The sequence below is a fragment of the Myotis lucifugus genome, unplaced genomic scaffold (assembly GCF_000147115.1).
Source record: "Myotis lucifugus unplaced genomic scaffold, Myoluc2.0 scaffold_169, whole genome shotgun sequence".
Taxonomy (NCBI): Eukaryota; Metazoa; Chordata; class Mammalia; order Chiroptera; family Vespertilionidae; genus Myotis; species Myotis lucifugus.
The window spans coordinates 2,169,208-2,189,519 of NW_005871217.1; the positions used below are offsets into that span (position 1 = coordinate 2,169,208).

Sequence of the window (20,312 nt, forward strand, 5' to 3'; positions counted from 1 at the left end):
CCTCTGCTCTCCAGATCTCACCCCACCCTGTGCAGCTCAAGGACAGGCAATGAAATCTGCAGATGCAAAGCAATGTCAATAAAACCACCCTCGAGCCTGCAAAAAAGAAAAGAAAGAAAACGCACATCTTTTGGAATGGCTATCACCAACAAGACAAGAGATACAAGCAAATGGAGAAAAAGGGAACCCTTTTGCTCTGTTGGGGGAAATGTAAATTGGTTCAGGCAGGTTTCTCAAACGATGAAAAATACCACCACCATGTGACCTAGCAATCCCACGTTGGGGTATACATTCAAAGGAAAGAAAAATAGGATTTTGAAGAGTTATCTGCACTCCCATGTTTACTGCAGCACTAATTCACAATAGCAAAGACATAAAAAACAACCGAAGTGTCCATTAATGGATGAATGATGGATGAATGGATAAAGAATATGTCACACACACACACACACACACACACACACACACACACAGGAATATTATTGAACCAAGGGAAAGAAGGAAATCCTGCCATTTGCAATAACATGGGTGGATCTCGGGGCACTATGCTTAGTGAAATAAGCCAGCCTGAGAAAGACAAATATTGTATATTATTTATATATGGAATCTAAAAATGCCAAACTCGTAGAAACAGAGAGGAGAATGATGGTTACCAAGGGATGGGGGTTGGAGAAATTGGGGAGATGTTGTTAAGGGTACAAACTTGCAAAGAGAAGGTGAATATGTTCTGGAGATCTAATGCACAGCCCACTCATTATAATCAACAACACTGTATTATAGACTTCAAAATTGCTAAGAGACTAGATAGTAGGTGTTCCTCACCACAGAAAGTAATTTATGTGATAGAGATTAGCCACAGCTAAGGTGGTAATCACTGCAATATATAAATGTATCAAATCAACATGTTGTACCCCTTAAACTCACAGGATTTTGTATGTAAATTATATCTCAATAATGAAAAAAGAGGAGCAGAGTGAGGGGATGGTCAGTGCATGGAAAATTACTAGGAAGTGAAACCAAGGGAAGGGAATCTTGCTAAACTGGCCTAAAGCATCTCTGTAAAGGGCAGGCCAAAGATTTACACATCAAACGTAGGGGATGAGGAACTTTGGTCAGCTATCAAGGGTGATCAGATATCAAGGGTAGGGGATTGACTTAACAGGATTCTTTGCTAAAACGGGCTTAGGCAGGCCAAGGACAGGGCCCAAGGATGAAGCCTGGTCAAACAGAGGGCTCAGAGGAGCCTGTGTAACCTTTGGTCAAGCATAGTCTTTGTCACGTAAGACTTGTACACGGCAAACTACAGAACATCTTTTAAAAAAAAAAACTTCAAGAAGACCTACATAAATGAAAAGGCATCTCATGTTCATGGATCAGAAGTTTAATATCCTGAAGCTGGCAATATTACCCAAATTGCCCTATAGATTCAACACGAGCCCTATCAAAATCCCAGCTATTTTGGCTTCAGAAACTGACAAGCCTACCTTAAAATTCTCATGGAAATGATACTCAGGATAGCCAAAGCGATCTTCAAAAAGAACAAAGTTGGAAGACTCATACTTCCTGATTTTAAAACTTACTACAAATCTACAATAATCATGACAGTGTGGTACTGGCCTAAGAATAGACACATAGTATTGGCACAGAACCAAGAGTCCAGAAAAACCATACATTTTGGCAAGGATGTGAAGAAACTGGAATCTGCATGCATTGCTACTGGGAATGGACAATGGGGCAGCTACTTTAGGCAGGTCTGGCCTTACTCAACATGTGAAACATGCCATGGGAGGGGGGCGGGGGCTCGGTGGAGGTGGGCAAAGGGGGGGAATGGGAGACATCTGTAATAGTGTCAACTATAAACAAATTTAAGAATTAAATAAAGAAAAAAATGTTAAACATGGAGGCCCCATGAAACCTAGTAATTCCACTCCTAGGTATATACCCAAGAGAAATGAAAATATATGCTCACACAAGAACTTGTATACTAATGTTCATAGAAGCACTATTCATAACCAAAAAGCATAAACCACCCAAATGTCCATCAACTAATAGATAAATAAAATGTATCAATACAATGGAATATTCAGCCATAACAAGGAATGAAGTACTGATGCATGCTAACCTCAGAATCATCATGGTAAGTGAAAAGAGCCAAGATACAAAAGACCACATGTTACATGATTCCATTTATATGAAATGTCCAGAAAAGGCAAATCTATATAGACCAGCGGTTCTCAACCTGTGGGTCGCAACCCCTTTGGGGGTCGAATGACCCTTTCACAGGGGTTGCCTAAGACCACCAGAAAACACATATATAATTACATATTGTTTTTGTGATTAATCACTATGCTTTAATAATGTTCAATTTGTAACAATGAAAATACATCCTGCATATCAGATATTTACATGACGATTCATAACAGTAGCAAAATTACAGTTATGAAGTAGCAACGAAAATAATTTTATGGTTGGGGGTCACCACAACATGAGGAACTGTATTAAAGGGTCGCGGCATTAGGAAGGTTGAGAACCACTGATATAGACAGACAGGAGGTTAACTGCTGCTTAGGACTGGAGTTTGAGGGGACTGTAAGTGGGTATAGGATTTCTTTTGGGGGGGGTGATGAAAATGTTCTAAAATTGATTGTGGTGATGGTTGCACAACTCTGATTATAGTAAAAACCATTGGACTGAATACTTTAAATGGGTGAATCATATGGTATGTGAATTGTATCTCAATGGAGCTGTTAAAAAATCAAAGGAAAATGTTTAGAAATGGTTTTGCTACATTTTTAATTTGTTGTTTCTGTTATTCTAAAAATAAACATTTAAAAGGAGTTGATTAAAAAGCTTCATTTTCTAGAAACATGCATCTGTAATCTATATATATAAAACCCTAAGCGACCTGTCAACCATTCGACCAGTTGATCATTTGACCGGTCGCTATAACGTGCACTGACCACCAGGGGACAAATGCTCAACGCAGGAGCTGCCTCCTGGTGGTCAGTGCACTCCCACAGCGGGTGTGGCTGCAGTGGTGTGAGTGTCTCCCGCCTCCGCAGCAGTGCTAATGAGCTGCGATGGCTGCAGGCACGGGGGGGCTGGGATGAGCAGGAGTGGCGCAGCGCCTGGCTCGGGCTGGGGCTCCTCCCTGGCCGCCTGCCACTTCACGCACTACTACATCCCTCGGGGGATGTTGGACTGCCCACATCCGACAGTCTGACATCCCTCGAGGAGTCCTGGACTGCAAGAGGGCACAGACCCCACTGGTGCACGAATGCATGCACTGGGCCTCTAGTAAATAATATTATAGTAGTTGGCTGCTTCCACTTTCAGGTAAAATAAATACATTCATTGACCAAAAAAAAAAGAGGAACAAGAGGAAGCTATTTTTTCAAAAGATTATCTAGACTGCATCTAGACATATAATTAAAACTAAAATCAATGAAAGGACATCACTTCAAATACCCAAGAGACATACACATCCAGAACCGCAAAAAATGTTTCTGCCTTTTGATTATTAATCCCATTCCTGGGAATTGAGCTTAAGAAAATCATAATAGCCACAAAACCATTTCTAACAGAACTATTATAACACAAACATCTAAATCAGTGCTACCTAAGACTGTCTGCTACTGCTTTAAGTCTCTAAGCAAACTGTTCAGTCCCACTGAGATTTTCACAGTGACACGTTCTCAGTAAAGGGAGTACATCACTGACTTAAAGACCAACGTGTAAAAAATAAAGACATGACTGGTAACCTATGATATAACTCAATGAAATACTGTATGAACATAAAATAGACTAACAACAGCCAACAGTCATTCAGCTCTCGCTATGTGCCCAGAACTGTACAAAGTGACTTACATACATTACCTCTTTTTTTCCAGGTATCCTTAGGTTCTATTATCTTTTTTTTTCAGATTAGTAAATAAAGCTCAGAGAGGTTAAAGGACTGATCGAGGACTAACAGCAAGTAGGATGTGAAATCAGGCATGTATGACTCCAAATCTTGATCACTATATTATACTGCCTCCATGAAATGGAATACAAACTGTGATTACAACTAAGTATACACGTGGATAAAAAGTTAAAGGAAGAAAAATGGAAAGAAATCTTAGGATGGTGAGACCAAGAATAAATTTTTATTTTTATTTTTTATTTTTTTAAAATTTATTTTTATTGATTTTTTACAGAGAGGGAGGGAGAGAGATAGAGAGTTAGAAACATCGATGAGAGAGAAACATCGATCAGCTGCCTCCCTGCACATCCCCTACTGGGGATGTGCCCGTAACCCAGGTACATGCCCTTGACCGGAATCGAACCTGGGACCTTTGAGTCCGCAGGCCGACGCTCTATCCACTGAGCCAAACTGGTTTCGGCAAGAATAAATTTTTAAATGCCTTTTTTTGCTCAGCCAGTGTGGCTCAGTGGTTGAGCGTTGACCTATGAACCAGGAGGTCATGGTTCGGCTCCCGGTCAGGGCACATGCCTGGGTTTGGGGCTCAATCCCGTGGGGGGCATGCAGGAGGCAGCTGATCAATGATTCTCTCTCATCATTGATGTTCCTATCTCTCTCTCTCTCTCTCTCTCTCTTTCTCTCTCCCTTCCTCTCTGAAATCAATAAAAAATATATTTTTTTAAAAAGCTACAAACCTTCTATGGAGGTTAAATAGTTATACTTTAAAGTATCTACTGATAATATCAGCTATCTGGGTATCTCCAGTCAAAACTGATTAAATTATGCTAAATCCTTGAACTGTTGTGGGGGTGTAGGAAATTAGTCTTGCTAAGCAAACTAACAAATTTATAGAACAATCATAACTACTAAAAAGAAACCATTCAAACAGTAGACAGTATCATAGGCAAGTAATCTCTGTATCTCAGCTGACAATTAGCTTCCAGTAGTAAGAATAAGGAAGTTTCGCCGAAACCGGTTTGGCTCAGTGGATAGAGCGCCAGGCTGCGGACTGAAGGGTCCCAGGTTCGATTCCGGTCAAGGGCATGTACCTGGGTTGCGGGCACATTCCCAGTAGGGAGTGTGCAGGAGGCAGCTGATCGATGTTTCTCTCTCATCGATGTTTCTAACTCTCTATCTCTCTCCCTTCCTCTCTGTAAAAAATCAATAAAATATATTAAAAAAAAAAAGAATAAGGAAGTTTGGTTTCAGTCTCTCTAGAATTATTTGACCCTAATCAAGTAATCTATTATCATTTTTGCCCACATTCATGTGGACTGTGTCATGAAACATACCTATGTTTCTGACCATGATTCCTTTCAGCTCATCCACTTGGGCTTGGGTCTCCATCACTTTGTCTAGGCCCTTGTTTTCAGAATGATGCTTCTATAAGAAAATAATATTGAACTTACAGTACCCAGACATTTTTTATAATAGGAAAACAAAAAGAAGAGGAATGACAATGAGAGTACTATAAAATTATGTGTCTATTGATATAAAAAAACATGTCAATTCATTTAAACATTGTTACCAGACCTAGGAAAAATCCTATATAATAAAAGGCTAATATGCAAATTGTTCCCTTGACCAGGAGTTCCACTAGGCATTCAACCAGGGGGAATTCCAACAGGGGGCGGGGCCAGCCAGCCAACTGCTCACGGCCCCTCCCCCCGGTCGGCCCCACCCCCAATTGGCCCCCCCAACCCCAATCAGGGCGGGCCAGCTGGACCCTACCCATGCATGAATTCATGCACCAGGCCTCTAGTATAAACATAAAAATGCTACCAAATGAAATATGTGTTATAGTATAAAAATGCCACCTTACTTTAAATGAATTAAAGCTAAATGTATTATATCAAATATACATCTGAGACTCTTGGAACAGAAGTAGGGGGTTCAGACTAGGAAGAAAGAAGAACAGAAGACTATAGTTGAGGCAAGGGGGACAGGACAGGGAAAGGGTACACTAAATTGTTCCCCACTACTTGGGTATGATGAGATAGGAGATGGCCCAGCTTCTAGGCATCTGTTCTTATACTGTTGGGATCAAGTTATGCATCCTATTTTGATTGGCTTTTTATAGGAGCTAGAAATGTAAGATACTGATAACAGTATATATTTTGAAATTATTATCCATAGCTAACAATTATTGAGTGCTTGATATACAATATTCCAGTCACTTAACTGTGCTAAATGCTGAAATTAGGGGGTATTATTTAATTTGCTCAAAAACTATGATGAAGACGCTATCATTATTATAGCCATTTACAGGTAACTATTCAGAGGGTCACACACAGAACTGGAGCTAATGACAACCACCTAAGTTGAAAGTTTGCTGCCAGCTTCCCTTGTTTACTTTTGTCTGTGCATTAATGTTTTCTGTTGGTGACATTTTACATAGTTTCACATATATGAATGTTTCCTAGTGGGAAGTCTAAAACAAATCAACTGATTGAATAATAAAGATTTATAACTATTTAAAGGAACTTCATCCCTAGAACAATGCATATTTAGAAGTATAATACTCAAAAAGAGCATTAAAGCCTGGCTGGCGTGGCTCAGTGGCTGAGCATCGACCTATGAACCAGGAGTCCTTGGTCAGTCCCCAGTAAGGGCACATGCCCGGGTTGTGGGCTCGATCCCCAATGTGGGCAGTGTAGGAGGCGGCCAATCAGTGATTCTCTCTCATCATTGATGTTTCTCTCTCTCTCTTCCTCTATAAAATCAATAAAAAAATATTTTTAAAAGCCTCACATTGAGCAAAACAAAAAAAAAAAAAGAGTACATAATATATTGTTCCATGTATAGGAAATTCTAGAAAAGACAAAACTATAGTGAAAGAAAATAGAGCAGTGTTGCCTGAGGCAGAGTGAGGGAAAGGACTGAGTGCAAAGGATGGTGAGGGAACTTTTAGATGTTTTTCTATCTGAAAAGGGTGCTATTTCACAGGTGTATACATAAGTAAAACTTCACTGAGCCCACAACTAGGCATGCCTACAGATAAACAGACTTTCAAAGGACTGCTCTGAGTTTTTCAAAAATTAAATTTGTCTCATGGGGTGGTAGAAGGTCACTGAATAGGGTGAGGCCATTTGGCATGTTGAATGGATTTATGCATTATGTGTAGTTTAAGTAGATGATCTTTAATGGCCTTCTCAATCCTGAGATACTCTGACCATTATTAACAGAGAATATCACCAACTATTAGCTTTCTACCCTAAAATGACCCCTTTTTGTGAGAGAAATTGTATTATGGTGGCATATAATAACATCATCAGAAAACTGTATTGCAGGTCAGAGTCCTCTATATTCACGGTGCTTTGAGGTAATAAAGATATGAATAAAAATACTAATCGTGAGAAAGATCTTACCAGCTGTGCAGCCAAGACACTTGAGAACTCACTATTCATGGCATAAGGCAGTGCTGTCTGCGCTCTTGAACCATAGGTAGTCTGGAACCGCTTCTTTACCTCATTCAGAAAATTAAAGGCCCGGGAACGTTCAAAATCCTGAAGAGAGACCAACACAGAGTTCAAAAGTCAACAAAAGATGACATAGATGATTAACAACCATAAGAACAGCTAACATTTACTGAGCAATGATTCCATGAGGAAGAACTAACACTGACCTCATTTTACAGATAAGGAAACAAAGTCTCGGGAAAGGTAACCAACTAGCCAAAGGTCAGATAACTGGTAAATGAATGAGCCGAGAGTCCACTCCAAACATGTTTGATTACTGCCCAGTGAAGATAACAGGAACTAGGTGAGCTTCTTGAGAGCAGGAATTGGGGTTTACTTCCTCCATATCTTTCACAGGATCTTTTAGATGGCCCAGCTCAAGGTGTTTAATAAACCCATAATAACAGTACAGTCATTCATAACAAAGATAACACTACGAAGATAAACTTTGAATTGATTTTTTTTCTAATAGTGGTGATACGTTTGAAAAGATCAAATGCTGTCCTCTTGTCTAGTCCCAGCTAGTCAAAAAGTATTTATATATTATATAAAGACTTACACACACACACACACACACACACACACACACACACACACACACACAAATTATAGCTCAATAAATGTAAGACTCAGCTCTGAGAAATTTAGTGATATTTCTCATCTACTCCAAGTCCTTTTACATCTGTCATTGCAGATACAGCTGGATTTTTCAAAATAATTTTTAAAAGTACTGTGAGACCAGGGATAAAAATCACGGTGGTGACCCCTGTGGCTGACTCTTATCTCCACTTCACCAGTTGATTAATCTAAGCCCAGGGTTCTTACACTGAGGTGAGTGGTCCCAATTCAAGGGGCCTATGTACTTAGAGAGAAAAAAAACTACACTGTTATTTTCACCAATCTTTAACTTATATTTCAATTTTGTATGTAGGGAACAAACCAGAGTAGTATCATTAGATGGTACCTGCCACCAACAGAAATCTTTTTTTTTCCATATACTATCAGTTCTAAACATCTCCAAATATTGTTATAATAAAATTATTATTAGTTGTTAGACCCATGGCTAGATCTTGTTAATGAATTCATAAAGAAGCACAGACCTTAAAACCTGTGAATACTGTCTTTCAATATTCTTGGTTTATAGTCATGTACTTTATTTCATATTTTAAAACATTCTGGGCGGGGCCCATGAATGTCAGAGGGGATCTGTGACACAATAAAAGCTAACACCCATGTCAATTCCATGCCTCTGGTCAGTGATCAATTTAGAAATAAGTATGTAGCCTAGTCCTAGCCAATGCTGCATGAAAGGAAGTCTGCTTTGAAAGCAGGGGGAGGGGAGAATGTGCTTTTGGGAAAAGCTTCCTCATTCCTACAATAAGAGACTGGAGAAAACCTAGTCCCCAGCCTCTGGGAACAAATAAGTAAGCGTGTGGCTACATGCAGGCATAGGGGGGATGGGGACTGTGTCTAGGGAGGAGCTGACACTAAGTCAGAGACAAAGGACCTTGAGAACATCAAGTTATTGAGCACAGAATTTACAAATACTCAAAAGCAACCTGCCAATGTGAACTACAGTCGATCATAGTGTCTTGTGATTTTTCCCAAAGTTCACATACATTAAAAAAAATTCACTAACTATTAATTGGAGGGATGAAATAATTTAATTTACTATTTCAGATAAATTTTGAGAATATCTGACACCAAAGGGTCATAATTATGAACACCAATTCTCACTACACAATAGGATAAATGTAGAAGTTGCAAGGAGTTAAGCTAAAACTCTACCAAAACCAAGCTGATTTGCATATAACCAGATATCAACTCTGCTTGACATTTGCTGCTTGCTCTATAGGATAAATGTAAAGTATAGAAAAAAATTTCCAGCTACGGACAGTTATATCCATGTCACCTTTACCCACCATAGATAATTAAGACTAAGAAATGACTCTATTAACAGTACACATAATTAAATAGCAATATGTCCTCAAGTTACTTACATCATCAGTAATACAAAGGTATATAATCCTGTCTTGGCAGATGTAATGAAACAAGTAACTGTAGGATAAAAGATATAAAAGTTATGTGGTTATGAGTAATATCGCTTTCTCTTTTGTCTTTTTCTATGTATAAGCAAAATCGTACTGCTAATGTGACCATATTATTTACAAATACTGTCTATTCTCTCTCTTCCCCTCCCTTATGCATACCTGTTTCTCTCAAGTCAAACTGATAGGAACAAATAAGAAACTAAAGAATGTCTCTACTCGCCCGGCCGGCGTGGCTCAGTGGTTGAGCATCGACCTATGAACCAGGAGATCATGGTTTGATTCCTGGTCAGGGCACATGCCCAGGTTGCAGCTCCATCCCCAGTGTGGGAAGTGAAGGAGGCAGCCGATCAATGATTCTCTCTCATCACTAATGTTTCTATCTCTCTCTCTCTCCCTTCCTCTCTGAAATCAATAAAAATATATTTAAAAAATAGAATGTCTCTACTCTAACTATATAGCACAACAGTGTGCACATTTATCCATTAAAATTGTAGCTGCACAAGCATAATTAGACTCTTAAGGCTTGGACAAGAGATGACATCTTAGGAGGAACACATAATTAAGGTTAACCCCCAATGAGCAATATGGTCTTCTTTGTTGCCTTCTCCTAAGATCTCAAAGCAAACACTTTCTTCTCCCAAATACTCAATGATAACATTTGCTTGGTATCTGCTTTGAAGTCAGTTGCTGGGCTGGGTGATGAGTAAACTCTTCAGTCCCTGCCTTCACAGAGATCACTGAAGGGAGTGACAGAGTGGCATGAACACCACTCTAGGATGAGGAGTTAAAGTTCAGTAGATGGTGCTCTGGGGACATAGAGGAGGTACCTAAGAGAGTTTGGCTAAGGGTAACAGGAAGGATATCCTGGAATAAGTAAGAGATGGCGAGGTGAAGAGCGAGCGAAGTGTTCCCGAGTGAGAGACCAACAAGCATTAAGGGCCTGGAGCACATAATGAGTTTAGGAAACTAAAATTTGTTCATCTGACTGGAGTATAGACTGTAAGGAAAAAATAAATGGACTGTACAGGTGAGGCTGGAGAAGGGAGCAAATACCAGGTTACCCAAGACTTTAAAACCTCACTATGCATTATCCTAAGAACAGTGAACAAGGGGAGAGTGTGATTAGATTTGCAATATAAAAGGATGTTTGGGCCCTGACCAGTGTGGCTCAGTTGGTGGCACATCCTCCTGGATCCTCAGTAGGGGGCATGCAGGAGGCAGCTCACTGATGTTCTTTTTCTCATCCATGTTTCTCTCTCTCTCTCCTTCTCCCTTCCCCTCTCTCTAAAATCAACACAAACATATATATTTTTAAAAAGGATGCTTTGAAGGAAATAAACTAAAGTACTATAGGCAGAAGAAGGGACAAAAAAGAAACAGAACAGAATCTGGTGATTGGCTATTGGAGGTGAGGCACAAGGATAACTCAACTTTGCCACCGAGATTTCTACCTTGGGCAAGTGGATAGACAGAAGTATCTGTTGAGTTATATTATTTTTAAAAATATATTTTTATTGATTTCAGAGAGGAATGGAGAGAAACATCAATGATGAAAGAGAATCATTGATCAGCTGCCTCCTGCACACCCCACACTAGGAATTGAGCCTACAACCTGGGCCTGTGCCCTGACCAGGAATCAAACTGTGACCTCCTGGTTCATAGGTTGATGCTCAACCACTGAGCCACACCGGCCGGGCTTGAGTTATATTATTAATGTTCACATAGAGGCTTCATATGAATTACCCGGAGGTATGGGAAGTCAAGCAAAATGTCTTCCTCCACTGCCTTCCACATTGCCCTACCCAGTGGCTCTGAAACATTTGCTAGTGGTAACCACTTCCTTTTTCTGGAAAGTGCTTTCTTTCTACTAGATTTCCTTGACAGCAGGCTGGCCTAGTTTATGTGGTCGTCTCTTTCCTTCTCTATTGATGTTTTCCAGCAGCCTCAGCCCCTGTTTTCCTCACACGCGCTCCCTGAAGGGCAGCACCCACTCTCATGTTTTGTTGTTGATGTTTGTTTTCGGCTACAGCAATTGTGATGACTACTCCTAAATCTGACCTCTCTCCTGAGTTCTAGGTCTGCATATGCTACTGTCTACTAGACATATCCAACCGGATGTCCAAAATGGAAGCCATCTTTTTCCCTACAAAATGTATTTCTCCTAAATCACACTTGGGAGTAACTTGGTGCAAAGATAACAAAAGGAAATGAGGGATGGTCCTTGCTATCAAGGGGACAGAGACAAAAGATAAAGATTGTAATTATAATATAGTAAGTATTACAATGTGAATAAACCCAGGATTCTACGGAGACGCACAAAAAGGGGGCACCTGACCCTAGCTGGTTTGGCTCAGTAGATAGAGCGTCGGCCTGTGGACTGAAGGGTCCCGGGTTCGATACAGGTCAAGGGCACATGCCTGGGTTGCGGCTCGATCCCCAGTAGGGGGTGTGCAGGAGGCAGCCGAACAATGATTCTCTCTCATCATTGATGTTTCTATCTCTCTCTCCTCCCTTCCTCTCTGAAATCAATAAAAAGGGGGGGGCACCTGGCCTGGCTTGGAGTTCAGGGGTTTCTAGAAGAAGCTGGGTGGAAGGGCAAAGGGTGGGAATGAGGGACATCTGTAATACTGTCAACAATAAAAAGAAAAGAAGACAGCCTGGCCGGTGTGGGTCAGTGGTTGAGCATCAACCTATGAACCAGGAGGTCGAAGTTCCATTCCCGGTCAGGGCACATGCCCAGGTTGCGGGTTCAATCCCCAGTGGGGGCCGTGCAGGAGGCAGCTGATCAATGATTCTCTCTCATCATTGATGTTTCTCTCCCTCCCTCTCCCTTCCTCTCAGAAATCAATAAAAATATATTTAAAAAAATATTACATATCTTATCTGTATCAAGTTTCACATATCCTAGAGCTCTATAACAAAGTCATTTTTACATCTCACATTTCCTTTTCTTTCTTTAAAATATTAAATCACTTCAAATGATAGAATAAAATAATTATAAGTTAAATTTATAATTAATAGAAATTGACATGTTCTAAGCTGGTAAAGGTTACTGTTCTGTCAGCTTATTCAAATGATCTGCTAAGAAGTTTCTTTCCTAGTTTTATGCTGTCCTGACTACAATAATAGAATTCACTTCTTTCACCCTTCACCCAGGCAGAGCAGAACTCACCTGCCATGTGAGTATGTTAGTTTGTTGTTTTCAGAAGGAATCTTAGCCAGAATCTGCTCCGTCACCTCCAGGAAGTTTCCTCCGCACCAAGCATGTTTGGCAAGGATGGTGGTTCCTCTGGCCACAACAGCAAAAAGAATGGCCATGGTTTTAATCTATCAAAGGGAAAAAAGGCACAAGACTTAGAATATTTCTTTGATATGATCTTTCAAAAATAACTTAATATCATTTACAACATCTGCCTGGAGACAGTATTGACCAAGACACTATAACATTAAATGTAACAGACTTAATTACAGGCTTAACAAGAGCATCAACCTATGAACCAGGAGGTCATGGTTTGATTCCTGGTCAGGGTACATGCCTGTGTTGCGGGCTCAATCCCTAGTAGGGGATGTGCAGGAGGCAGCCGATCAATGACTCTCTTTCATCACTGATGTCTCTCTTTCTCCCCCTTCCTCTCTAAAATCATTAAAAATATATTTTAAAAGGATCACCATCTTGTATAAGCTTACAACCTAAACCATGCTGATATGCATAAATATATAGATGCTAGAGGCCCAGTGCAGGAGATTCGTGTACTTGGGGGTCCCTCAGCCTGGCTTGTGCCCTCTCGCAGTCCGGGAGCCCTCAGGGGATGTCCGACTAACGGCTTAGGGGAGCAGGCCTAAGCCATCAGTTGGACAATTTGCATATCAGCCTTTTATTATATAGGATAGGATACCAAATAATACATATATGCAAATAATACACATATGTATGTGTATACAAGGTGATGTACATGTGATACACACACATATACCTTACATTGATGGACAGGTTGCATTTGTAAATTATACAGCACAAATTCATATCACCCTTTAAAAAGCGATGACCACAGATATCAAAGGGACATAAAGATGTCTTCATCCTTTAATGCAATAATATCATCCTGAAAATTTATCCTTGGGAAATAGTTCAGCACAAGTTAGACTCTAGATTCCTAAAGATACCTATTAACAATAATAATAGCCCATATTGTAAAACTTTAGACAATAAAGAGAAATAATAGCCCATATTTATTAGGTGCTTACTATGTGCTAGGCACCATTTTAAGCATTTTACCAATATTAGCTCATTTAGCCCTCCCATCAATGAAATTATGCACTATTATGAAACTTACATTAAAATGAAGAAACTGAACTATATATGACTTACATAATTTGCCCAAAATTACAGAGCTAGGAAGTGATAAGAGTTGGGATTTAAATCCAGGCAGTATGGCTCTAAAAGCCACAATCTTATCCCCTGTACTAGTATGTGTACTGCCTCTATTAGAAAGGCATTAATTACCCATAATAGAAACAAAGTGAAAACAAGCAACATTCCATAGGAGAGGAGTGCTTCTTTAAATTATCCTTCAGAAACAAAGCATTTCTAAAACAATGCAGCAGGCGTTTAAGAGTATTTTTCTCATATTGATAACTTTGTAGCACTGCTTTCCTCCATGACAGCCCAGTTTGTCTTATCTAATGCTATACACTTATAAAAAGGGATGCAAAAAATGCCTTCCTAGTCTTCAACTAACTCTTCAACCTAATGCTGTTTGTTATGTTCAGTTTCATCCCATAAGCCAGTGCTTCTCACACTGCAGTGAATGAGTCATCTTAGGTGGCAGAGTAAGCGTCACTTGTTAAAATTTCATATTCTTGGCAGTATCCCCTGCAATTCTGATTCAGTAGGCCTGATGCGGGGCCTCGAATATGTGTCTAATACAAGCCTGCCTGGATGCAGGTGATTCATACAGCCGCATTTTGTGAAACACAGCAACAGATAGAAAGTGCTTGACGTCAGGGCCGACCCCCTGATTCCTTCTTGGAATCCTAGCCCCAAAGGATAGCACACAGACAGAGGTGCTCTTCTGTCTCTTGAACTTAACTCTTCTCATTCCACTCTCTAAATGAGGGTGTTCCCCAGAGTTATGTCCTCGGCCATCTTCTTTCTGGATTTCTCCTTATAAGATGGAGCAAGTTATAATGTCTCAATCACTTTTCATGTTATATCCCTCAATTCTAAAAACCTCAACTGGCCCTAGCCCATTTGGCTCAGTGGACAGAGCGCCAGCCCGTGGACTGATGGATTCCGGGTTCAATTCTGGTCAAGGGCACATACCTCTCCTGCAGGCTCAACCTCTAGCCCTGGTCGGGGCGCATGTGGGAGGCAACCAATGGATATGTCCCTCTCACATCAATGTCTCTCTTTCTGTATCACTCCCCGTCCCTTCCACTCTTTCTAAAAATCACTGGGAAAATATCCTTGGGAGAGAATTAACAACAGGAAAATAAATAAAAATTAAAGCAGTGTTTCTGGGGAAAAAAAGTTTAAAAAAATAAAAATCTCAACTGACCCTGTAACATTCCCCAAATATTACTCCATTTTAAAAATCATCATCTACACACTCTCTATGCTTCTATACCTCCTTTGAACTCTCCAACTTACTATATTCTGGCTTTTGTCCTCAACACTCCATAAAACCGTGCTTGCTAAGATCACCAACTGCCTCTCTGTTGCAAAATTGAGTGGTAACTTCTCTATTCTCACTTCACTTGACCTCCCAGAACGGTCAACACCGTGGACTAAACCCTCTTTCTTGAAATTCTCCTACATGTCTGGTTCTCTGGTCATCTTGCTAGTCCTCCTCCTCTAGTTTACCTCTAAATGTTGAATTTCCACAGGGATTGGTTCTGCACTCTTATCCCTGGATGAGCTGACCTAGACCTGCCATTTATTTGCTGAAGACACATTGCCTGCAAGAAACAAAACAGTCCTGGCTGGTGTGGCTCAGTTGGTTGAGCGTTGTCCCATACACCAAAAGGTGGCAGTTGGATTCCCAATCAGGGTGCATACCTAGGTTGCGGGTTTGATCTAAGGTCGAGGCGTGTGCGGGGAGCGGGGGGTAGGGGGGCAACCAATCAATTTCTCTCTCTCTCTAAAAAAAATTTTTTTTTAAGAAACAAAACGAAGCAGAAAAAAGCAAAGGCACACCAAAATTGAGGGAAAACCAAAGATAAAACCCAAGATGCAACAAATAGCTGAGGGAAAGGTAGATGAACAGGGATCCACAAAGAAGACTGGGGCCCAGTCCATGTGGCTCAGTGGTTAAGCATCAACCTATGAACCAGGAGGTCCTGGTTCGATTCCTGGTCAGGCACGTGGCTGGATTATGGGTTCGGTCCTCAGTGTGGGGCATGCAGGAGGCAGTCGATCAATGATTCTCTCTCATCATTGATGTTTCTACCTCTCTCTCCCTCTCTGAAATACATACATACATACACATACATACATATGTACATACGACTAGGAAAGTGAAAGGAAAGCCAGAAGAACGTGGTGGCCTGGAAGCCAAAGGGAAAGGAAGCTTCAAGAAGGACAAGTGTCAGCTCCTAGCTGTGTTCACTGATGCACAGTATGATGTCTCTAAAACAGTCAATGAACTTTTATAAGGAAGGAGGTCACTGGTTAGGGTCAAAGAGACACGCCATGGAGTGGAACAAAAACACAAAGAGAAACAGAGATGAAGAATCGTATGGTTCCTGACACACAGAGATGGAAAAGTAGCAGCCTCAGTCCCTTAGCAGCTGGAAGAACACTGAGTTTGGCAACTATACAAAAACATCCAGTGTCAGTGGACCCTAAGTTCATTATGAACTGACATGAGGTAATTGCTTAAAAAGCATATGTAATCTTAAATTACATTAAGAGACAGGGTATCTTGATCTCTTTAAGTACTACTGCCATTGTACTCTGTGGTTGTTAGAACACAAGTGGAATACTGAGTTCAGTTCTGGGTATAGTATTTCAAGATTGCACGGAAGGGCAACAGTATGGGCGAGAGACCTGGAGATTGTATCACTTCAGAATGGCCAGAGGAACTAGAAATCTTTCACAAGAAAAAGAGAAGACTTAGAGCAGTGGTTCTCAACCTTCCTAATGCCGCGACCCTTTAATACAGTTCCTCATGTTGTGGTGACCCCCAACCATAAAATTATTTTCGTTGCTACTTCATAACTGTAATGTTGCTACTGTTATGAATCGTCATGTAAATATCTGATATGCAGGATGTATTTTCATTGTTACACATTGAACATAATTAAAGCATAGTGATTAATCACAAAAACAATATGTAATTATATATGTGTTTTCCGATGGTCTTAGGCGACCCCTGTGAAAGGGTCTTTCGACCCCCAAAGGGGTCGTGACCCACAGGTTGAGAACCGCCTGACTTAGAGGGAATATGACAACAGTCTTCGAGTTGATATAAAGTACAGTCACCTGGAACAGGGTGCGTTACTCGGATTATTAACTAAGAACAATGGATATCAGTTACAGGGAAGCAGTGTTTTATTCAATAAAAGCAGTCCTCAATTTAAAAATGCCTGACTGCTAAACACTGAGTACATAGCAACAAACTTTACTTTCCTCTCACATGTCACTAATAGGAATTTCTTACTCTCTCCTATACTGCTAAAAACCCCACCTATCACCCGGCCAGTGTGTCTCAGTAGTTGAGCATTGACCTATGAACCAGGAGCTCATGGTTCGATTCCCGATCAGGGCACATGCCCAGGTTGCGGGCTCAATCCCCAGTGTGGGGCGTGCAAAAGGCAGCCAATCCATGATTCTCTCTCATCATTGATGTTTCTGTCTCTCTCCCTCTCCCTTCCTCTCTGAAATCAATAAAAATAAATTAAAAAAAAACCACCTATCATCCAGTCTCACCTGCCCCCACTGTAATCCCTTGCAATATAATCCGTAATGTCTGAATGAGTATTGGGATCATAGAAACAACTGTGACAGCAATAATACTGAATTTGAAATCAGAAAACCTGGCTCTGCTAATTATCAGCAGTTAGTGAATGTCCAATACACCATAGAGTGCTATTCAAATATATTTAAGAAGAAAAAGAATGAAAAGATAAGCCAGAGAGAGAAAAGAAGGAAAAAAAGATAATCATATATAATAAAAGCCTAATATGCAAATTGACTGGATAGCAGAACAACCGGTGGAATGACCAGTCACTTTGATATGCACTGACCACTAGGGGGCAGATGTTCAATGCAGGAGCTGCCCCCAGCCCGTAGGCCCCAGGCCAGCCAAGGCGGGTGCCAGTGACCACCCCCCCCCCCCCCCCCCGCCCCACAGAGGGAGGCAACCAGTGGTGGTGGTGGGGGGGGTGGGGCCGACGAGCAGGGTGTGCCAGGCTGGCCAAGGTGGGTGCCAGCAGGGGTCCCCCACTCGCCCCGCTGGTTGCTCCACAGATCAGCCCTGATCACCGGCCAGGCCTAGGGACCCTACCTGTGCACGGATTTCGTGCACCAGGCCTCTAGTGGAATATAAAGGAAAGCCCTGTCTCACCATTCTTCCCTGTTCTCTTATTCTCTGCTTGCTTAGTCCCAAAGCCATCATCCCAATTCTACTCCATTCCTGCTAAGAATTGTGTATGAGTTTCCTGTGTACCATTTTAAAAAGTGCAGAAAGTATTAAGGCTTAAAACAATTTCAGAAGCCTAAAATCTAGATGCTGGCAGGGCCATGCTCCCTCTGAAATCTGTAGAAAATCCTTCCTTGTCTCTTCCTAGCCTCTGGTGCTTTGCTGGCAACCCATGGCGGCAGCTGAAGCACTTCAGTCTCTGCCTCCATAGTCAAACCGTCCATGTTTTCACATAGCATTCTCCATGTCTCTTCTCTCCTTATAAGGATAACTACTCCAGCCAGGCCCGCATGGCTCAGCGGTTGAGCATCAACCGATGAACCAGGAGGTCACGGTTCAGTCCTGGTCAGGGCACATGCCCGGGTTGCGGGCTTGATCTCCGTGTGGGGTGTGCAGGAGGCAGCCGATCCATGATTCTCTGTCATCATCGATGTTTCTCTCTCCCTCTCCCTTCCTCTCTGAAATCAATACAAATATATTTTTTAAAAAGGATATCTACTCCAGTATGACCTCATGTTAACTTACAGCTTAATTACTATAACTTCAAAGACCCTACTTCCAAATAAGATCACATTCACAGGTACCAGGGGTCAGGATTCAACATATCTTTGATGAGGACACAATAAACCCCCACCTTAGAGATTAACCGTTCCCTCCAAATCACTTCTACTCTCCCTTCTACATATGCACATCACCCAAACTTGCCTCCCTTTCCTCTCCAAACCTCTATCCCATCTCTTTCCTTACTTATGTAAGAGTCCTTACAGCAGTGGGTGAGAAGTGCAACCTCCCATAGTTTGGAGTTAGAACAGGACTGTTTCTACAACCTAGAAGTTTCCAAGGAAAGGACATTTTTGTTCCAGTTGCTAGGATTCCCCCCAAAAGAAAAAATATATGCTATGGGGAAATCCAAATGAGAAATCTCGATGCAGTTTTGTGTTTGTTTGTTTTGTAGAAGAATTATTATAAATTGTGGTGAAAGTCTTTAAGTCCATTAAAATAAAGGTTAAATAAGATGCTACTGGTTGGCATACCAATCAAAACATCATAAGTAGCATTGTTTATTGAGGAAACTGCATCCAGAGTGTCAAACAATAATCTTGCAAAGGAACCTGAGGAATATATGTATTTGTAAGTAAGGGACCACCTATATTTGTAAAAAAATTGCTAACAAAATAGCACAGCAATGATGCAAATGCTCCTCCTCCGTGGAGGCATCTTCAAGTGGAGGTTGAAGAGTTTCAGATAACTGATGAGGAGAAAAAGCCATCTCTGTTTCTCACACTCCAGTCTATGTGTTCTGAGAAATTTTGTATTTTTATTTTGATAAAATTTTAAAATGTATGACCTAGCCAGTTTGGCTCAGTGGATAGAATGTCGGCCCGTGGACTGAAGGGTCCCGGGTTCAATTCTGGTCAAGGGCACATACCTGGGCTGCAGGCTCAATCCCTGGCCCTGGTCAGGGTGCATGCGGGAGGCAACCAATCAATGTCTCTCTCTCCCATCGATGTTTCTCTGTCTCTCCCTTCCACTCTCTCTAAAAAAATCAACGGAAAAGTATCCTTGGGTGAGGATTTAAAAAAAAAATTAAGCCTGGCCAGTGTGGCTCAGTGGTTGAGTGTCGACCTATGAATCAGGAGGTTGGGGTTCGATTCTCAGTCAGGGCACATGCCCGGGTTGCGGGCCTGATCCCCAGTGTGGGGCATGCAGGAGCCAACGGATTGATGATTCTCTCTCATCATTGATGTATGTCTCTCTCCCCCTCTCTGAAATCAATAAAAAATATTTTTTAAAAATTTAAAAATGTATATGAATATTCTGGATCACTGACTTGTATACCTTATAAATGAGTGATGGAACACAACGCAGTGCTTCATTTGCATTATGAGGTCCCTAAAATGACAATGCTTAATTTTTAATGCAATGGGAGCATGTCTGGCAGCTCTTAGGTTGGCATATCCTAAAATCATAATAATCATAACTCAAGCACTCTTGAATTTCTGTTGTGCTTTTATAATCAGTTATAAAGATGAAATGTATCTTTCACAGTAACAATTTACAATGGAAAGATATCTGCACTGAAAAAACTTAAGAATTGAGACTTTCAGCTGACATTCGGAAAATGACAATGTGGCAGAATAACAAGGACAGGTATGTTTTCTCAGGCTAAGGAGAAAATACTATAATACTCCAAGATGTG

At 41.0% G+C, this 20,312-nt stretch overlaps 1 protein-coding gene across 2 annotated transcripts in view; it reads right to left on the bottom strand.

Moving 5' to 3' along the window:
- Positions 1–20,312, bottom strand: part of VAMP7 (vesicle associated membrane protein 7) — a 35,880-nt gene that overhangs the window by 12,424 nt on the left and 3,144 nt on the right. For both annotated transcript variants that reach the window (XM_014462137.2, XM_006096165.3), the window contains exons 2-5: positions 12,643–12,797; positions 9,420–9,477; positions 7,330–7,467; positions 5,254–5,344 (exon numbers count right to left, since the gene is read on the bottom strand). In XM_014462137.2, the coding sequence (XP_014317623.1) occupies positions 5,254–5,344; positions 7,330–7,467; positions 9,420–9,477; positions 12,643–12,788 (433 nt within the window). In that variant the 5' untranslated portion in view covers positions 12,789–12,797. The remainder of the gene's footprint in view (positions 1–5,253; positions 5,345–7,329; positions 7,468–9,419; positions 9,478–12,642; positions 12,798–20,312) is intronic.